At 30.8% G+C, this 18,510-nt stretch overlaps 1 protein-coding gene across 1 annotated transcript; it reads right to left on the bottom strand.

The window, feature by feature from the left end:
* Positions 1-13,491: 13,491 nt before the first annotated feature.
* On the bottom strand, positions 13,492-14,472 carry VNE69_01059 (Rab-gap TBC domain-containing protein; the record flags this gene model as incomplete). The annotated part of the gene is made up of 1 exon (XM_065472191.1): positions 13,492-14,472. One exon carries the CDS (start codon positions 14,470-14,472, stop codon positions 13,492-13,494), a length of 981 nt encoding a protein of 326 aa, XP_065328263.1.
* Positions 14,473-18,510: the final 4,038 nt, after the last annotated feature.

Raw genomic sequence — 18,510 nt, 5'->3', positions numbered from 1 at the left:
GATTTAAATTTTTTTTTTAATTGTCTGGTACTTTTTTTAATTCTCCTATTTTTTATGATATCCGTAATGTAGTAAATAAGATTTTAAATTGACTGCTTTACGACAGCTTTCCATGCTAGTCAAAACATAATATATAAATTGTCTTTTATAATCTTTATATTATGTGTTTATTTTCCATAATAAGGGGTAAAAATAATAAGGATATATAACATCCCCCCTCCAAGACGGTAGTCTCATACTAGAACTCATTAATCCCAAGCAGACCTTTTAAATCATAATGCCGCTTTTTCACGATCCTACCATTTTCCAAACTAACTAAGTACGAGTCAGCTCCGCAAACTTCCTTGATAACACCATATCCTAAAAACCTTCCTTTCTCATACTTACTACAACCCGATAAGTTCTCTTTCTTCGCTACCATAACTCTCTGACCTTTATAGAATTTCTCTCTTTTGCGAGCCACAAACCTCCTACTATAAAATCCTTCAGGTCCATTCTCGATCATAACATGGCCCGTTTCGTCTCTTGAGGCCTCAAATGGTGTACATCTCAACCCTTCATGATAGCTGTTATTATAACGCCATATACATCTATTAACCTTGGCTTCAAAATCCACAGCATCATCTTTCAATATTCCTTCTCTTATGGTTCCTATTACCCTTTCCACTCTTCCATTACTTCTATGACTTTCTACGCTTACTTTCCTATGTAATACATTTTCCTCTGAACACCAATTCCTCATATATTCATTACTAAATTCTTTACCGTTGTCAGTAATTATTTCTACCGGTTTCATTCCTGATCCACACAACTGTTTTAAAAATCCTACAACCGAGCTTCCGCGTTTGTCCTCTATTACTTTTCCCCAAACGATCCTAGTATAATAATCAATCACGACCAACACATATTTCCCTAAATCTCTAAACTCAATCAAATCCAAAGCAACCTTTTCCAAATAAAATCTTGAACTAACAAAATCACAACCACCACTCTTTTTCCTATTATATATTTGGCAAACTTCACACTTCTTTAAAACATCCTCGATATCCTTCTTCATACCCGGCCAATAAAATTCAAACTTCATTGCATAGTACACTGATCCTAAACTTCTATGTCCCAAATTTTCATGAGCATTGACAATTAAACCTTCACGCAATTCTTTCTTTGGAATCTCCGCTTCTCTACCAGAGTCAAATACCCAAATTTCCTTCCCATCAACAACTTTAACATGCTTGTCCCACTTACCCTGTGCCTGTTTAATACTTCTCTCCTTATTCATTAGCGTTTTCTCATTTTCATGTACCCTACTCAGTGCATCTGCTACAACCATGGTACTAGGCTCTCTATATTCAATGCTAAAGTCGAACTCTTGAATCTTTTCAATCCACCTGTTAATTCTATTATTGTTAAATGCTGGTTTATTTCTAATCTCGATCAATGCCTTATGATCAGTTTCTACCCTAAATCTTCTTCCGCGTAGTTCATATTCAAACTTTTTAATTCCCCAAAAGACTTCATACATCTCCTTCTCACTGATTCCATATCTCGTTTCCGTAGGCGTAAACTTTTTTGATGCCCACTGTACTGGTACCCAATTACCTTGATCATCTTCCTGCATTAAAACAGCACCCATTCCAACATTACTCGCATCCGTGCGTAACAAAAATTCCTTATTATAATTAACAATTGCTAAACCTTTTAAATCCCTAATCACTTCCCTTAAACTAATATATTCTTTTTCCATTTCTTCTGTCCATTTCCAATTACTCCCTCGTCCTTTAAGAGAATCCGTCAACGCCAATGTACGTTTTGCATAATTATCAATATGATTTCTAAACCATCCAGCCAGCCCAAGAAACTTCCTAACATCTGATACACACTCCGGTTTGGGAAATTCTAACGCTTCATTTTGCTTTATTTCAGATGGCAGTATCTCCTTGCCATTAACTGTTACTCCTAACAACATCACCTCTCGTTTACATAATTGAACCTTAGCCAAATTAATTTTCATACTATTCTCCTCTAATATATCCACAGCCTCTTTCAACAATTTGTCGTGACCCCCTCTTGTCTTACTATGAATCACAATATCGTCCATATAAATTTCGATTCCCTTACCAATAAATTTTTCAAAAATCCCATTCATTATTCTTTGTAATATCTGCGGTGAGTTTTTAAACCCCATGACCATCGAATTCCACTCGTATACCTTTTTATTAAACTCAAAAGCCGTCTTAAACCTATCCTTCTCTTCAATCTCAATACTATAAAACCCCTCCTTTAGATCTATCACGGTAAAAAATTCAGATCCCTGTGTACTTCTAATAACATCTCTTATCCTAGTTAACTCATAAGGATCCTTCTCTACAATGTCATTAAGAGCAATTAAATTACTTACTAATCTTATATCACCATTCGGTTTCTCAATCGCTCTAATGGGATTTCTCCAGTCAAATGTCGACCTTCTAATTATCTTTCTTCTTTCCAAACTATTAATATAATCTTCCGTCTTCTTCAACAAAGCCTGAGCTATAGCCTGCCCTTTTTTAACAACTTTCTTGCCTTCTTGAGTCTTGATAATACATTTTTCAACCTTACAAAAACTAATATCTTCATCCTCTCTTCCTCCTACCCGTGAAATAATCTCCTCTAAATACGCGATGCCTCTTACATCCCTTCTCAACAGAACTCTCTTATTATTGTCCCTTTTGCTATAATCTTGTATATCCCCTAAATTTTTCTTCTTACGTTTCCCACCATCAACATTATAATAATCACATTTTTCCGAATTGGAATCGTCATCACATTTACCCTCTAAGTCTAATTGCACTTTACATTTACCAACATAATTAAAACTACTTTTATTTCTTCTGTCTTCAGAATCTCGCCTCATTCCCCTACAAAATCTAACACTATGGCCTAACTTCCCACAATTGTAGCAACGCATATTCTTTTTATTTTCCTCACGAGACAACTTATTCTTCTCCTCAAATTTAGCCCATAACGCTAGGGACAACTCTTCAAATTCTTTTTTTTTCACTTGTTCCTTTTCCTCCTGAATAGCTAGCAACTCTAATTTTTCCTCAATTTCCTTCCAACTACCCTCTTGCGAGATCCTCTCAACAATAAAATTTCTCAATAAAATAGAACCTCTCCTAAAAATTTCTAATTTAAATCCACACTCATCAATTTTCTCTAAAAACAACTCATAAACAATCCTTTTAACCTCTTTTAATAATATTCTAGCCTCTTGGCCACGGTCCTCCTTTGTAGACCCATTTTCTGGTATCGCCCCCATGTGTTTATTTTCCATAATAAGGGGTAAAAATAATAAGGATATATAACATATTATAAAAATAGATTACACATTTTTTACCATAAATTCTTTGAGGATAGTAAACGTTTTTTATTTAGAAAAAAGCATTGGTTTAGAAAATAAAAAGGAAAAAAACAGGATAAGTATTTGAGAAGTGGAGCATTAATAAGCAATGTAATCCGTACTCAGTTGGAAAAATGGAATTTCTGTTAACTTATTTGTAACATTTCAAAAAAATTATTTTCGAGGTAAAACTGCAAGATAAGGTTGTCATTAAACACCTAGGTTACAAATGTTGGATACTTTTAATGGATTTTTTAGAAGTTTTAAATCAATGATATGGCGATATGTTTTTTCAATATGTCAGTTTATAGTTATACCATAGGATTTAAACAACAAAGTATACACGACGTTAAAAATGTCATGTTAATTCACGATTATTGCTGTCATTATTAAATTATTTCTTAGTTTTCGACTCCTTCCGTATATGTTGCTCGAGGGTAAAATATAAAAGTTTTTAATATTAAGAAATGTCAAACTCGTAAGAGCCCAAGAGCTCCTATGACAATCACGAATATAAATACACATACGGAATGAGCAGCCCATACCAAAAAAACAAATGAAATGCAATCTATAATGTAAGCAGTATAAATCCCTCTTTGACTAAAGTTATTTGCTAAAACATAATTACCATAATTTTTTCCATTTCTTAATAAAAAGTGTATGCTTTTTAGAACTAAAAAGATGCGATTCTCTGAGATTTAGATCGAATTTTCTTGGTGATGCTAAATCAGAGATACATCTTCAGTAGATTTGTAAAACATACCATAATCCTAATATATCAAAAAATATGACATCTTTTTTGATCATGAGCTTAGTATGGCCACCTAGATGGGCCTATATATTGTTGAAGCAGACCTTACTCTCGCGACATGAGAGATACAAAGAGAAGAAGAAAATATATTTGCTTGGATTATACTTATGCATTTGAAAATAAAAACCAGACAAATAAAAAATTCTCTAAATAATCGTCTTAAAATTCAGAACTTGTTGCATATAAAAAACTTGAAAACGAAAAGCGTTCTATAATATCACATTGTTAGTGATGATTATGAAAGACTCTAAGAGAAATCGATAAAAATGTACAAGAATCAATTATTGCTTTTTAAGAAAGATATGTTTCATACTATAAAGAAGAAATGTAGTCCGCATCAATTTGTTGCAATATTGTAATTAATTTGTCTGTATTTGGAAATCTTATGCTACATTACTATCGTGATTAAAAAATATACAACGAAGTATATTGGCGTTTTTCTCTTACACACGAGCAACATTCATTACTTCAAGGTGCCAGTAATATTTACGAACAACACAAAAACGATAAAAAACTGAAAAATAGATTTATTTAATTTAATATTTGTGATTTTAATGTACTACATAATGTACATCATACTTGTATCATATAAAAAATTCTCATATACACCTTCCTTGTAATACTAACCAAATCGAAGAATTCATAGTCGAAAAGTGAATTTAAGCCTACAAACATTTAAATGTATTTTGACATATAAAAACTTTGTTAAAATGTTTCAATTGTAATAACAACGTGAGACTTGTCCTATTAAATATTCCGAAACATATTTCCTGCTAGGAAATCTTATTGTCGTCAAAAAAACGTCAATATTATAAGAATAATACATAGAGAAGATTGATCGGAGCGGAAATTGGATATTTTTGCATGATCTATGCTTTTTGTCCTTGGAAAAAAATTGTTAGTAATTAAGATAGAATAAACAGGAGGCAATAACATTAGTTGTTTGTATTGGATTAAAAAATAAAAATACGAATCATTAAAGACTTTTTTACAAATGTGTGGACGGCGGATAGTCCGGACCAATCAGATTGTCTTCTTGACATCTGAAACATGATAATTCTGAAACAACGTTTCAGAATTAAATATAAATACATCCTCGAATTTATGAGGATGGGCAATAATAAAAAGAATACTCTAAAACCTCATATTTCGGCTAACGTCAACACTGGCGACAACGCAAACCAATCTGTTGAGAAGGACAGATTAAGTACTTTACTAGAAGCAGTGGGCTTCAGGAAGGATGGCATAAGACCATTCAGTGGTAAAGGAGGCATGGAAGTTGAGCTATGGCTGGAACAATTCTCGTATTTAGAAGGGGAATGGAAAGGCGAAAAACTTCTATCCTATATGAAACCCTATGTCGTGGGAAGAGCAAAAAAATGGATGATAGCGATGGAAGAAATCGAATATACTGACTTCATCAGTTTTAAACAAGCTCTTATAACTAAATTTGGTGTAAATAAACAAACGACAAGAAATGAAATCAAAGAGTTATACAGAATATTAATATCTGGTCCTAACGAAAGTGGCCTGGAAGATTTCATAATGGAGGTTATAACCCAGAATAGGAAAGCTAAATTAGAGTTTAATACAGTCAAAATGGAACTGATCGAGTTTTTCCCAACTGTTCTTCACGACAAAGTAAAAGAGTCGATGGACTGGAAGAGCATCATCAAAATCTTAAATGATAACGAAGATTTTATTAAAAGATTAGGTAAATATAATAAAATTACACCAGAAATAAAGTCTAAAAACTCATCTTTAATAACAAAACAGAGAAAAGATACTAAAGCAGAAATTTCATGTTTTAACTGCGGAGGGCAACATTATGCGAGTAGATGTCCGAGCAAAAACCAAAATCTGAAGAAAGAAAAAGCGGCTTATTCAAGTTCTAGAAGGGCTCAAATTATTTCTAAAGACACTAAAAAACTCAACGAAGTCAATGAAAATAAAACTGATTTAGTTTATTTAAAAGTCAAAATTTATAATAAAACTGTTAATGCCTTACTAGATACAGGAGCATCGCATTCGTTTATAGATAAAAGTCTCATACAAGAATGTAAGTTAGAAAACATGAGAAGAGAACGCATAACAACTGCCACTGGTATAGTTTCTAGTTATGGTAGCATTAATGGAGTCCTGGAGATTGAAGGAAAGAGGTACAAAATCCCCCTCCAGGTGATGTGTCCATTAAGCGAAGATGTAATATTAGGAAGAGATTTCTTGGAAATAAACAAAGGAGCGATTGATTTCCATAACAAAAGAATTACTCTTGGGAAAAATATATTAAAAACCGGAAATATAAAAAAAAATATGGATTGTCTGGAGTTAAGACATATATCTAAAGAGACATCACGACAGCCAAGTGTTCACAGCACATGTAACACAACGTTGGAATTAGTCAAAGACTACTTTGAAAGGCTGAAAGGACGTGAAGAAGGTCTCAGCAATACGTTGGGAATAGCCCATAAAATTGATTTACGCCCCAACGTGACAATAGCTAATATGAGAAGTTATACTATGAACGGTAAAAAGAAGGAGTTCATAATTAACGAATGCCTAGAGTTGGCTAAAAATGGAATCATAACAGAAAGCGTGAGTAGGTGGAATGCACCTATAGTAGTGGTTAAAAAACGCACGGGAGGACACAGGATGTGTATAGATTATCGAGAATTAAATAATCGAACGGTAAAAGAAGTTTGCCAGCCTCCAACTATTGAGGAGTGCCTTAATTCATTGAGTGGAGCCAGATATTTCACACAATTAGATCTAGAAAAGGGGTATCATCAAGTGCCCATGGATCCAGAGTCACAAGAGTTGACAGCCTTTATGTCACCAGTAGGTAAGTTTCAATATAGAATGATGCCTTTCGGCTTAACTAATGCCCCGGCAACATTCCAGAGACTAATGTATGGAGTTTTCAGAAATTTAATAAATTCCAAAGTCGTAGTTTATATGGACGACATTACCATATATAGTAAAACGCATGAAGAACACCACAGAGATGTAAGAGAGGTCCTTCAAGTCTTGTTAGCAAACGGACTTAAAATAAGTACTGAGAAAAGCGTTTTCTGCACGAAGAGGGTGGATTTATTAGGTCATTCAGTAATGGATGGAAAGGTATTCCCAGATGAAAAGAGACTAGGTCCTTTTAAAGATAAGCTAAAGATAGAAACTATTAAACAGTTACACTCATTTGTTGGCGGAATAGGCTACTTCAGAAACTATTTTAAGAATTTTTCTAGTAAAACATTTATATTAAACGAAATAATCAATAGGAAAAGAGAATTTTCAAAAATTGAAGTCGAGAAAACTGTAAATGACTTACGACTAGAATTAATAAATTCGGCGTTTTTAGAACTCCCAAATATGGAAGAGATGTTCATAATAGAAGCAGATGCATCAGATTATTGTATAGGCGGTGTTCTCAAACAGAAAAAGAATCAGAAGGATGTGGTCATCAGATTCTGTAGCAGAAATCTAATGCCTGCTGAGAGGAACTATCCTACACTTGAAAAGGAAACTCTTGCAATAATTTATGCGGTGAAGACTTTTAAAAACTATTTACATAAAAAATTTGTCATAAGAACAGATCACAAATCTCTTGTATGGCTTTATAAAGTCAAGAATCCACAAGGAAGGATTGCTAGATGGTTGATGTTCCTGGCAGACATGGAATTTGTGATTGAATATAAGAAAGGGAAAGATAATGTAGTAGCAGACTGCCTTTCAAGAGTCCAATTAAAATCAATAACCAAGGAAGATGGCGATGGGGCGTCTACGAAATTAATCTTAGAAGCTCATTCCTTAACTGGACATAGTTGTGCCAATAACACGTACAATTTTTTGAAGATACATCATGCGGGATCAGGAATATCTCGAGATAGAGTGAAAGATATATTGAGAACATGTGGAACATGTTTAAAATTTAAAAGGAATAGACCGTTCAAACAATATCCAACAAATGTAGAAGGAACATTCATGGAAATTGGGATCGACTGCATCGGTCCACTGCCAAAGTCGAAATCAGGACACAAATTCATTGTTCTCGCAACCGACTACTTTACTAAATGGGTTGAGGGTAAAGTTCTAAAAAAGAAATCGGCAGAAGAGATAGCAAGATTTCTAGTGGAAGACGTATTCTCAAGACATGGGACGGTCAAAACGATCAGGAGTGATCAGGGATTAGAGTTCACAAATAAACTAGTAAACTCAATAGCATAGTTATGGGGAAGTAGATTTAAACATTCATCTCCATACCACCCACAAGCTAATGGTCTTGCAGAGAGAACAAACAAGACCATGATAGAAAAAATATCAAAAGCCATGGTAGATCATGAACAGAACTGGGATAGAGTATTCCCTTATGTGTTAATGCAATATAGGATTGGTATAGTGGAACGCTTTAATGCGTCACCCTTTATGTTACTATACGGCAGAGAGCCTTTAGTTCCAAGCAATTTAATTGAGATACCATCAGACTTTGATTTATATTTTGTTGATCCAATTGAATATGTAAGACAGAAAAGAGAGAAAATAAATATTATTAAAGAAATAATAATGGAAGTAGAAGATAAGAAAAAGGCTAAGTCTAACGAACGAAACTTATATAAAGCAGACCCCAATGACTTAGACATAGGAGATACAGTTCTTTTAAAGAAACACGCACTATTGAAGAGAAAATTCGAATCACCATACGAAGATGAAGAATTCGAAATTATCACTAAGAAAGGCAAAGGTGCTTATCAAATAAGAAGTTGTAATGGAGGGAAAACATTTGATATTAATCGAAAAGATTTAGTTGCTGTAACCGAAACTGAAAAGACGATATCTTATTTGATGAAGGGGAGAGTGTGGACGGCGGATAGTCCGGACCAATCAGATTGTCTTCTTGACATCTGAAACATGATAATTCTGAAACAACGTTTCAGAATTAAATATAAATACATCCTCGAATTTATGAGGATGGGCAATAATAAAAAGAATACTCTAAAACCTCATATTTCGGCTAACGTCAACACAAATGTATACGCAATTGTATCTCCTATAGCATATTTTGCTTTTATATAATGTTTCTCAACCCGCATAGTATGATATTTTTTATAGGGTTTTGCATTTTTTTAGTCCAACTTTTGCATTTTAATAGTCCAACTTTTGCATTTTTATAGTCCAACTTTTGCATTTTTATAGTCCAACTTTTGCATTTTTTATAGTCCAACTTTTGCATTTTTATAGTCCAACTTTTGCATTTTTATAGTCCATTTTTTTTTATTTCCGAAGGTTTTTTTTTGAAAAAACCCCCCTAATGCCTAGAAAACCAAGATCTACAGTCACTCCAGATGTCTTTTCCTTATTGAAAACATATAAAAAACGAAAACTTAACATTAAAAGATATGGCTACTACATTAGAATGAAGTTATAAAGCAGTTTGGAGGATACATAGGAAAATGTTAGAGGGAGAATCCATTTGTTCTACAAGTACAATAAATCGTATCAAAGTATCATCTCCTAGTGTATTAAAGCCATCCGACCTTGTGCTAAAAAACTTAATTGCACGTAGTAATGACAAGACTCTTAGTGAAATCAAAGAGGAACTAAATACTTTAGGAAATGTTTCAATGTCTTTGTCTACTATTTCTCGAAAGTTAAAATATCTCAATATTACAAGAAAAAGACTATCTCTAATTCCTGCAGAGCGTAATTCGCAGGACAAAATTGATAAAAGAGCTGAATGTGCCATGGAAATATCGGGGTATTCATTAGAAAATTTGTTTTTTTGGATGAAACTGGATTTAATGCCCATACCACAAGGCATTATGGGTTTTCTTATAAAAATAAAAAAGCATTTAAAACAGTCCCCGCAAATCGAGGCAAAAATTTAAGTTATCTTTGCGTGATTTCAAAATCGAATATTATAGCATACGAAATGAAAAAAAACGCATATAATTCTGCTCTATTCGTCGAATTTATTGAAAGGCATCTTGTAGATTTTTTCCAAACAAATCTTCAAAAAATTTTAATAATGGATAATGCTAAATTTCATCATTCAAGAGAAGTTTTGGATAAGCTAAGAGAATTATGCATATCTTATGTTTTTTTCCTTCATATTCCCCACAACTTTATCCTATTGAAGAATTTTTTTCTATGATAAAATCGAGGTTTTGTGCTATACGAAACTTAAATAATACAGTAGAAACAGATTTGGAGCAAGTGATTAACAACGATTTTAGCCTTTCGTGTAATGGATTCTACACTAATATGGTAAGATGGCTAGAAATGGCAAGGCAGAAAAACGAGTTTATCTAATTAAATGAGGTTGCATATTATTTACACATAATTCTATTGATTGTTCATTGTATCAAATTCTGGGTTTTTTGTTATTTTTTTTCAAAAGTTGGACTATAAAAATGCAAAACCCTGTAATATATTTTGATAAATTATCATAACAAAACAATATAAGTGAAACAGAAACAATTTTCAATTTGAATAAAAATATCGAAAAAGCATCAACACTTCAAATAAATTTTTATTTTATGAATGTGACGTACCCCAAGCGAAGGTACGTCTCAATGAGATTATTAGTTTGAGGGTTGTAAATATGGTTTTTACTATATTGAGTTTTATTTCTTTTATTGCTCATCATCCTCTATTTTTTGGTGAGGGGCTATTTTTAAATATTTTAAATATTTAATTGTTTGTAAACAAACAAACAAATGAATGACATTTTGTTTGGAAAAATATAATAAACTAAATGATTAATGTGATGATGTTTTACATTCATTAATAAAAGTCATCACGAAATGATATACGGATAAAAGAAGCAATTAAAAAATTTATTATTATATTTGTTTTCATGTAACCATCTTCGTTTTTATATAAACTATTTGCTATGCTATTTCCAATTTTCGTCGTTATTTGTCGTTACTTACTGACTATATATTTTGCATTCTAAAGGGTAACTCACTTTTAAGAGTCTTCTATAACTGAGTTTTGTGCATTTGCACGAGATATCGGCATATAAGGACAGCTAAAAAATATCTCGTGGTATTTCATTGATTCCATTAAATATTATAACATGGGGGCAAATCTTACCCTTTTAACTATAACCAAATTAAAAGAGCAAATGTTCCGTTTTGAAGTCTTATATTACTTATCATGAGTTAGTTTGCAAATACAGCGATGCATATATAATTAGAGTTGTTATCTTTGTTGTCTACAAATTAATCCTGTCTGCTTAGATCTAATTTATAATTAAATCAAATGTTTTGCTCATAAATCAGAGACAGAATCCTCTTATTATTATTATTCTAACAAACCCATTTTTTAAAATTCATCTAGTTATGAAATCTACTTAATTTCTAAAAAGTTTTATCTTTCAAATATAAAAAATGGCTGACAACATTTTTGCAAATTCATTAACAAGTTTATGGGAGCTCAAATGAATGTGTCTTAAATATTTACAAAAAAATTGATATATTTATTGCTTCCGATCTTCAAGGATGATTAATCTTGTTTAAGAGTCAATCAACTGGCGAAAGGAATATATTTTTACTTTACGAAACATAAAGATCAATTGAGAGATAAAGACTTAAAATAACATAGCTTGTATATGATAATATTCGCGGAAGGGCATCACTAAAATGGATTATTAACCAATTTAATCATGCTTGTAAAGAATATATATTTAATAAATTTAACCGTAACTTACAAACATCTTTAACGTGGTGGAGTACAAAAAATTATTAAACGCAAACAATACCAAAAGAAGATGTTGTATGTTTTGTAAGGCATAAACGTAAGAAAGGCCGAATAAGTTTCAATGGTTAGTTGGTTGGCTAGCAGAATAGAAGGTGATACTTGCATTAGTCGAAAGATCCGTAGAGCTGAAGACGTAAGGAGCTATGAAAAGCGGCAAGAAAAAGTATTGACTTTAATAAGATCTCGCATAAGTGATGTGCAAGTTAGGTGTAGTCCTACATTCCCTTATTCACAATTAAAGTTGTCGTGGCAAGATAGACGAACCACTAGTGTCCAAAAATCCAAAGAAAGTATAAAAGAGAGGAGTTCAAAAAAAACCGTGTCGTACTTAAAAAATATATAGGCGGATAAAATTCAATTCCATTGTATGGGAATACACGCGTAAAGAAAAATCGGATGCCCATAGCCTTTATGTAATATAAAAGTGGAAAAAATATTATAAAGACCGATCCAAGAAGGGATAGTAAGACGCAAAAAGAGTAAAATCCAGCCCATAGTTAGTCCACATAAAAGTATACATTTATTTGAGAGACAAGTTGTGGCCGTAGGAAGTAGTAAAGATAATTACAACACTCAGTTCTAAATTATGCGCGAGACGTTAAGAATATAAATATACAATGACTTAAACCTTAACCTACAATTTTCTATCATTTAATTAATTTTTTATTTTATTTGCAATTGATTTAAACTTGTAGCTAATAGGATAGTTAATATTTTAATCAATGTTATACGTCCTTGAACTTAAACCATATATTATCGATTAATAAAAAATATATAAAAGTTCGGTAATAATAATTTAAAAAGACAAAGTTTACACTGACAACAGTCATTTTTATGTACAGTTATATAAGCGATGAAAAAAATGTATAAATCTGACAATTTTTAATTATAGAAAAACTAAAAATTTATGTGTATGAGTAGAACTTTAAAAATATAATACAGTAAAATGCATATCAAAAAAACAATAACAATAACTTTAATTACTATACAAAACATTTCATCAAATATACATTAAATTTTTTACTGGGGGCGAGCATAAATAATAATTGTAAAAACATGCCTAGAAACAGGAATCCGCTTTAAAGTCATAGACCAATTTTTTAAACACATAAAATATAATTATCTAAATTAAAGATATATCTGAGAAGTCTCAAAAATATATTTCATTTATACAACGATTGTACTCTTGGATCTAAATAATTAACACGAGGAATGTATCTTTAAGAGATACAGTAGAGTATAGTAACTAGCGTCAAAATCCATTTTTATTAATGAAACTAATCTCTTGGAATATGTTTAATGAGATTCTCAAAATTCTTCAGGAGGATTAATATAGTTAGTTGATGGAAAACGAGTTAGTTGATTTAGACTAAAAAAATTATAAAGAGCTATGTTACTTTGTACTCATATCTAGCCATAATTTTTTTCTAAGAATTTAACAAATTTAGGAATTTTTTTAGTTTTATATTATTCGCGTTATATTATAATCTTATTCTTTCTAAAAATACTATACAATATACAATATACTTTGGTTTTCCGTTTTTCATATGTCAACATTAAATTGTATGATTTCGCTTCTAAGTTCATTAGCAATGTAAAATATTTTTTTTACATCTAATAATGATATATTTTGCAATTGTTCTAGAATGATTTCATATGATTCCTTTATAATAGTCTCTTTAAATATTTTAAAAATGGCAGCTACGCAATAATAAACTATTTCGAATCTATTAGAATCACTTAGAATTCTATCCCATAACCATTGAGTGTCTTCCATTTTAAATTCTGTAGAGAATATAAATAAGATCCATTTCAGATATATGTGACATTCTATTATTTTTTTATTCAGACAACATCTATACAATTCATAATCTACATTTTTTAAAATTTTCCATACTCGACTCATTAAAAATAAAAGATTTTGCTCATTGTCGATTTCACTTATAAATTTTTCGAACAAATGTGAAGCTAAAAAATTAAAACAGAAAAACGCATCTTCTTCAGAATTCCTATAATCTTCTATATCCTCACTATATATAAAAACATGGTATATAGGAATTAACACCATTATCATTCCTTGTATATAACCTACTGATTTATTGTGAACTACGAAACATTTTAATATTCTAATTAAAATATCTCTACGAGTCAGCCCAGATTTTAAATGTAATGTATCAAGAAATCCACATTTTTCTTTTTTATTAATTATTATAGGTTCAATGCACATACGTGAAACATCATTTTCAATTATTTTAAAATATTGATTTTTGATACTCGATAGATCTTTAATGTATATCGAATATGAATAACGTTGCTTCATGTAAAATATACTACTTTTAAACTTATTAGTTGAGTAATATCCAAGTAAAATTTTCCAATATTTAGGGCGGTATATTGAACTCGAAAATCCACAATAAATATAATTATTTATTTGAAAAAGATTTATGGCCATACAATCCTTAGGGTTAATTTGCTTTTCTATTTTTGAATCAATATTCACACTACGAGTTCTTATATTCCCCATACTATGATTAACGAAAATTATAGAAAACCAAAGAAGTACCAATAGAAATATTTATTTATGTAATCATGCCAATAACCAATAAAATAACATAAGTACCAATAAAAAATTTAAGACTATAAATTCATTGGAAGACATCATGATAATTTAACTATCAAATCAAAAATCAAATTGTATAATATTAACAAATCAAGCCTTTAAATATATCCTACATTATGCGTATAAGGTAGTATTAACGAAGGCATTGTCGGATGAGAATAAAATTAGAAATGCAGAAATTTAATGTTGGACGAAATAATTGTTCCCAACCACCAGAACTACAAGATGTGGATGAGATTTTTGCAAGAAATGCTTATGCTAAATTTTATGAATTAATTATCCTTTATTGTAAAACAAAGAAAAGAAGGAAGAATTTATTAAAACAAGGTTGATTTAATAAAAAATATACCAATCAAGCTATTATGAACCATAATACATTTTTGAACATTACTTATGAAAATTATTTGGTTACAAAAATGATTGAATATTTTTATAGATAAAATAATAAAAAAATAAACATATTTTTTGTTTTGTGCATGTTCATAGGAACTTAGATCGCACGCCTTGTAATATCAAAAATAATAAAAAGTATTTTACACATTTAAAAATATACATTTTGGACATACGATAATAAACAACATAAACCTTATAAAAGTTGCTTTTAGTTATCACTTCTATGTTTACAAGTCAATTTTAAAATACTATAATGCAATTATTATCTATATAAATAATGTTATATTCAATAATAATATTAAACCCTAATTATGTTAAGCACTTATAAATAATAATTATAATCAAATCCAATTTGACAATAAAAAAATATTGATATAGATTCATCATGTAAAGCAAGCTTTAATTATCTATTTTAAAGCATACTTGTTCTCAATATAGCATAAAAAAAAAACATGTGTGGTATCCATCACTGAGAAACGTGTTTATAATATTATTTTTTTTTGTTATTGTTACTTGACGTTTCTCTCGCCTTCGTCGTCATTATCGTCCCCTTCTCAGGATAATTTATCTAAATTATCGTATAAAGAGAGACTGAGAATATGGAGTTAAATATTTGTAAGTATATTTTATGATACTTTGAATCATGAGGCGACACAGTGAGGCACTTCGATGCACACACCTGCAGTTGTGTAAAACATATGTTTATCCCATGTTAAAAGAATAAGAAACTATTCGGTCTAGAAATGTGTAGCTAATGAGTATGTTGAGATAAAAGTTAACACTGGGATACATTCAAGTATCAAAATAAAAGATAAACAAGCCTTATTTCTTTTTTTGGACAAATTGAGGAAAAAGTGATCGTTGTAGAAGTTGGAATCATATTTTTAACAACACTCATGCGGCAGAAACAGAAAAGAAACATAAATATATTTTGCCTGCAAAACATGTGACCTCTCTTTAAAAATATAAGCCGAAAATTATTTTTTATGTGATGACTTGGGATGGAATAGTTACTAATTTCCACCGCTTGCATATCAAAGAGCTACGATCAGAACCCAGAACGGAAGCATATATAAAGACAAGAGTCCTTAAAATGACTTTAGAAAGCCTAACTATGTCAATCAGACATGGGATTGATACTGAATAGGAAGGGGTATTCGAGAACCCAATATGTGAATTTCAGGTTGAACTCCGATAACTGTCAGAAGAAATTGTGAGTATAGCTTGTCAAAAGTAATCAGTAAGTAAGGTATTATATTATACACAAATAAACAATTTATTAAGAATTTATTAGTAGATTATGCGCGCAAGGGAAAAGCCTGAATAGATTTTAACTGATACGGACGAGAATTTATTAATGAGGGTTAAGAGCGTTTTGTAACAGACTAGAAATTAAAATAGAAAAGTAAATGGTCAGTCCAACAGGAGTAAGAATAGGGTCGGAAGGGTCATAGGAACGTTGCAAGAGAGAATTTATAGTACAAATAAGGTACCTTAGAAGAGGAGGTTATGAGTAGTATTGATAATTATAATTTAAGTTAGTACGCCGCAATAAATGTAAACCAAAAGAAGAAACAGAAAATGAAACATGGAAAGTAATGATTAAGAACATCCGCAATGAAACTATGGAAAAAATGTTTAACAAGGGAAAGCGAGAAGTTCTAAAATAGATGATTACGTTAGGGTAGCTAAGAAGTAAAACTTAAAAGGTACATATAAAAATTCGAATTACAGGTTTTGCGAAAATTTAAATTTATAGAGAGATTTGGTAGTGATTCATACATTGTAAAGCGCGGAATTGAAAGATACGTGAAGAAAATACGCTATGATTCAAAAAATTTGCTTGGGATGAGGATAAAGGAAGAAAACCCTTCTTGGAAGAGGGATGTTATATATTTGAATAATTTCTATCTCTCATTATAAAAATAAGTACATATGATTTGTATTCTCATTTTCATTGTGCATAAAACCCAAAAACCCCCTTAGTATAGACTACAATTTTAAAATTTAATTAAAATTGATGCTATCATTTTTTTAGATGCATAAATTGTATGTAAAATAAATAAATATTATAGTACAAAAATAAATGTTCTTACAAAAGAAAAACATACTGTAAATATTAAAACATAGCTTAATGCTCAATTTTTGAAATATACATTCTGCAAAAAAGAGCTTACAAGATTTTACAATTGTTAGAGTCCCGCGCAAAATTTTATATGCACATCCAATTTTTGATGTTATTTTTTAAATTTATACCTTTTACATATTAAAGGAAATAAAGAGTTGTTACATTTAAACATAAAGGCCGCATGTTTCTATGTGAAAAAATATTCTAAATCTTTATTTTTAAACGAAAAACGCAATTTCAAAATCGTAAAAGGGCATTAGAGACCATTCATTTTTCGTCATATATGATTCTACCTAATGTTGTAATGAATCACATTGGGCAATCTTAAGAACAAATTCTTCAACACTTATGATAAGTGCTCGTCACAACAAGACATTCAAAAATTCAATATTCAGGTCGCAAGAAGAGAATACACATAGGCAAGAACTAATATAAACTTATTTTCGAATACAGCTTTAGCAAAAGACCTTTTGCTATAATTATATCGATTATAAATGCGTAGAGGATAGACTGAGATATGCTTTACTCCTATAGACAAATTTACAATTAAAAAAATTGTTATTCATAAATCTAAGACCTCCAAATAAAAAACTTCAAACAAATCTAATAATTTTTATAAAATTAAAATACAACTTCAACCTTCGTATTCCAGCAAAAAAATTTCGGTCAAACACGCATTTCGGGCCATTTTCTAAAATAATGGCCCATGTACGATGTGATTAGACTTTTTGCTAGGAAAAAATCATGTCTTATTCGATTATAAATGTCCTTTAAGAAGTACAGCTTGGCCTTTGAGTACTAGTTTAAACTGCTTTGTGTAAAAATTTATGCCTATCAGGTGCAAAAATGATTCGTTTTTTCAATTTCTTACATAAAAATTGACATGTTGGAAATAGTGAACTGTAATTAATTCTAATTCTTACTTATTAGATGCGCTCTAAGTACCTACTAATAGGTACAGCTGCTTTTTAGACATGCTTTTCTAATATATTACATCGAGGTATTACTCGGAAGTTGACCATTACTCAGATAGCATTCATGATGCTTCTCCCGAGTGCTAAAGTTTTGTTATTAATTAAATCGTATTTATTTATATAGCCTCCTTAGGCATAGTTTTCCCTCTTCTGAAAAAAAGCGGTTCTTGACGCTGTTTGTGGTACTCCTCTGTTTTCCTTGACATTTTTGTGTCATAAAGTAAAAAGAAAATATTTATAGGAAAATTAAAAGAGAAATAATTCCCTACATAATCACTTAGGACGTTATAGTGATTAATTTTCACAAATATAATACCACAAGACTTATAATCCCTAATAAGGTAGAAGCGTACTTCCAGATGATCACGCCAAAGAAGACGCTAGAAAGCATTTTTCTGGACTACCGAATGAGAGGAGACAAAGCCGACGTGGAAAGAACTTTAGACG

The sequence above is a fragment of the Vairimorpha necatrix genome, chromosome 1 (genome assembly GCF_036630325.1).
Source record: "Vairimorpha necatrix chromosome 1, complete sequence".
NCBI lineage: Eukaryota > Fungi > Microsporidia > Nosematidae > Vairimorpha > Vairimorpha necatrix.
Note: the sequence above shows the minus strand (reverse complement) of the source record. Positions and strands in the feature narration are given on the sequence as shown.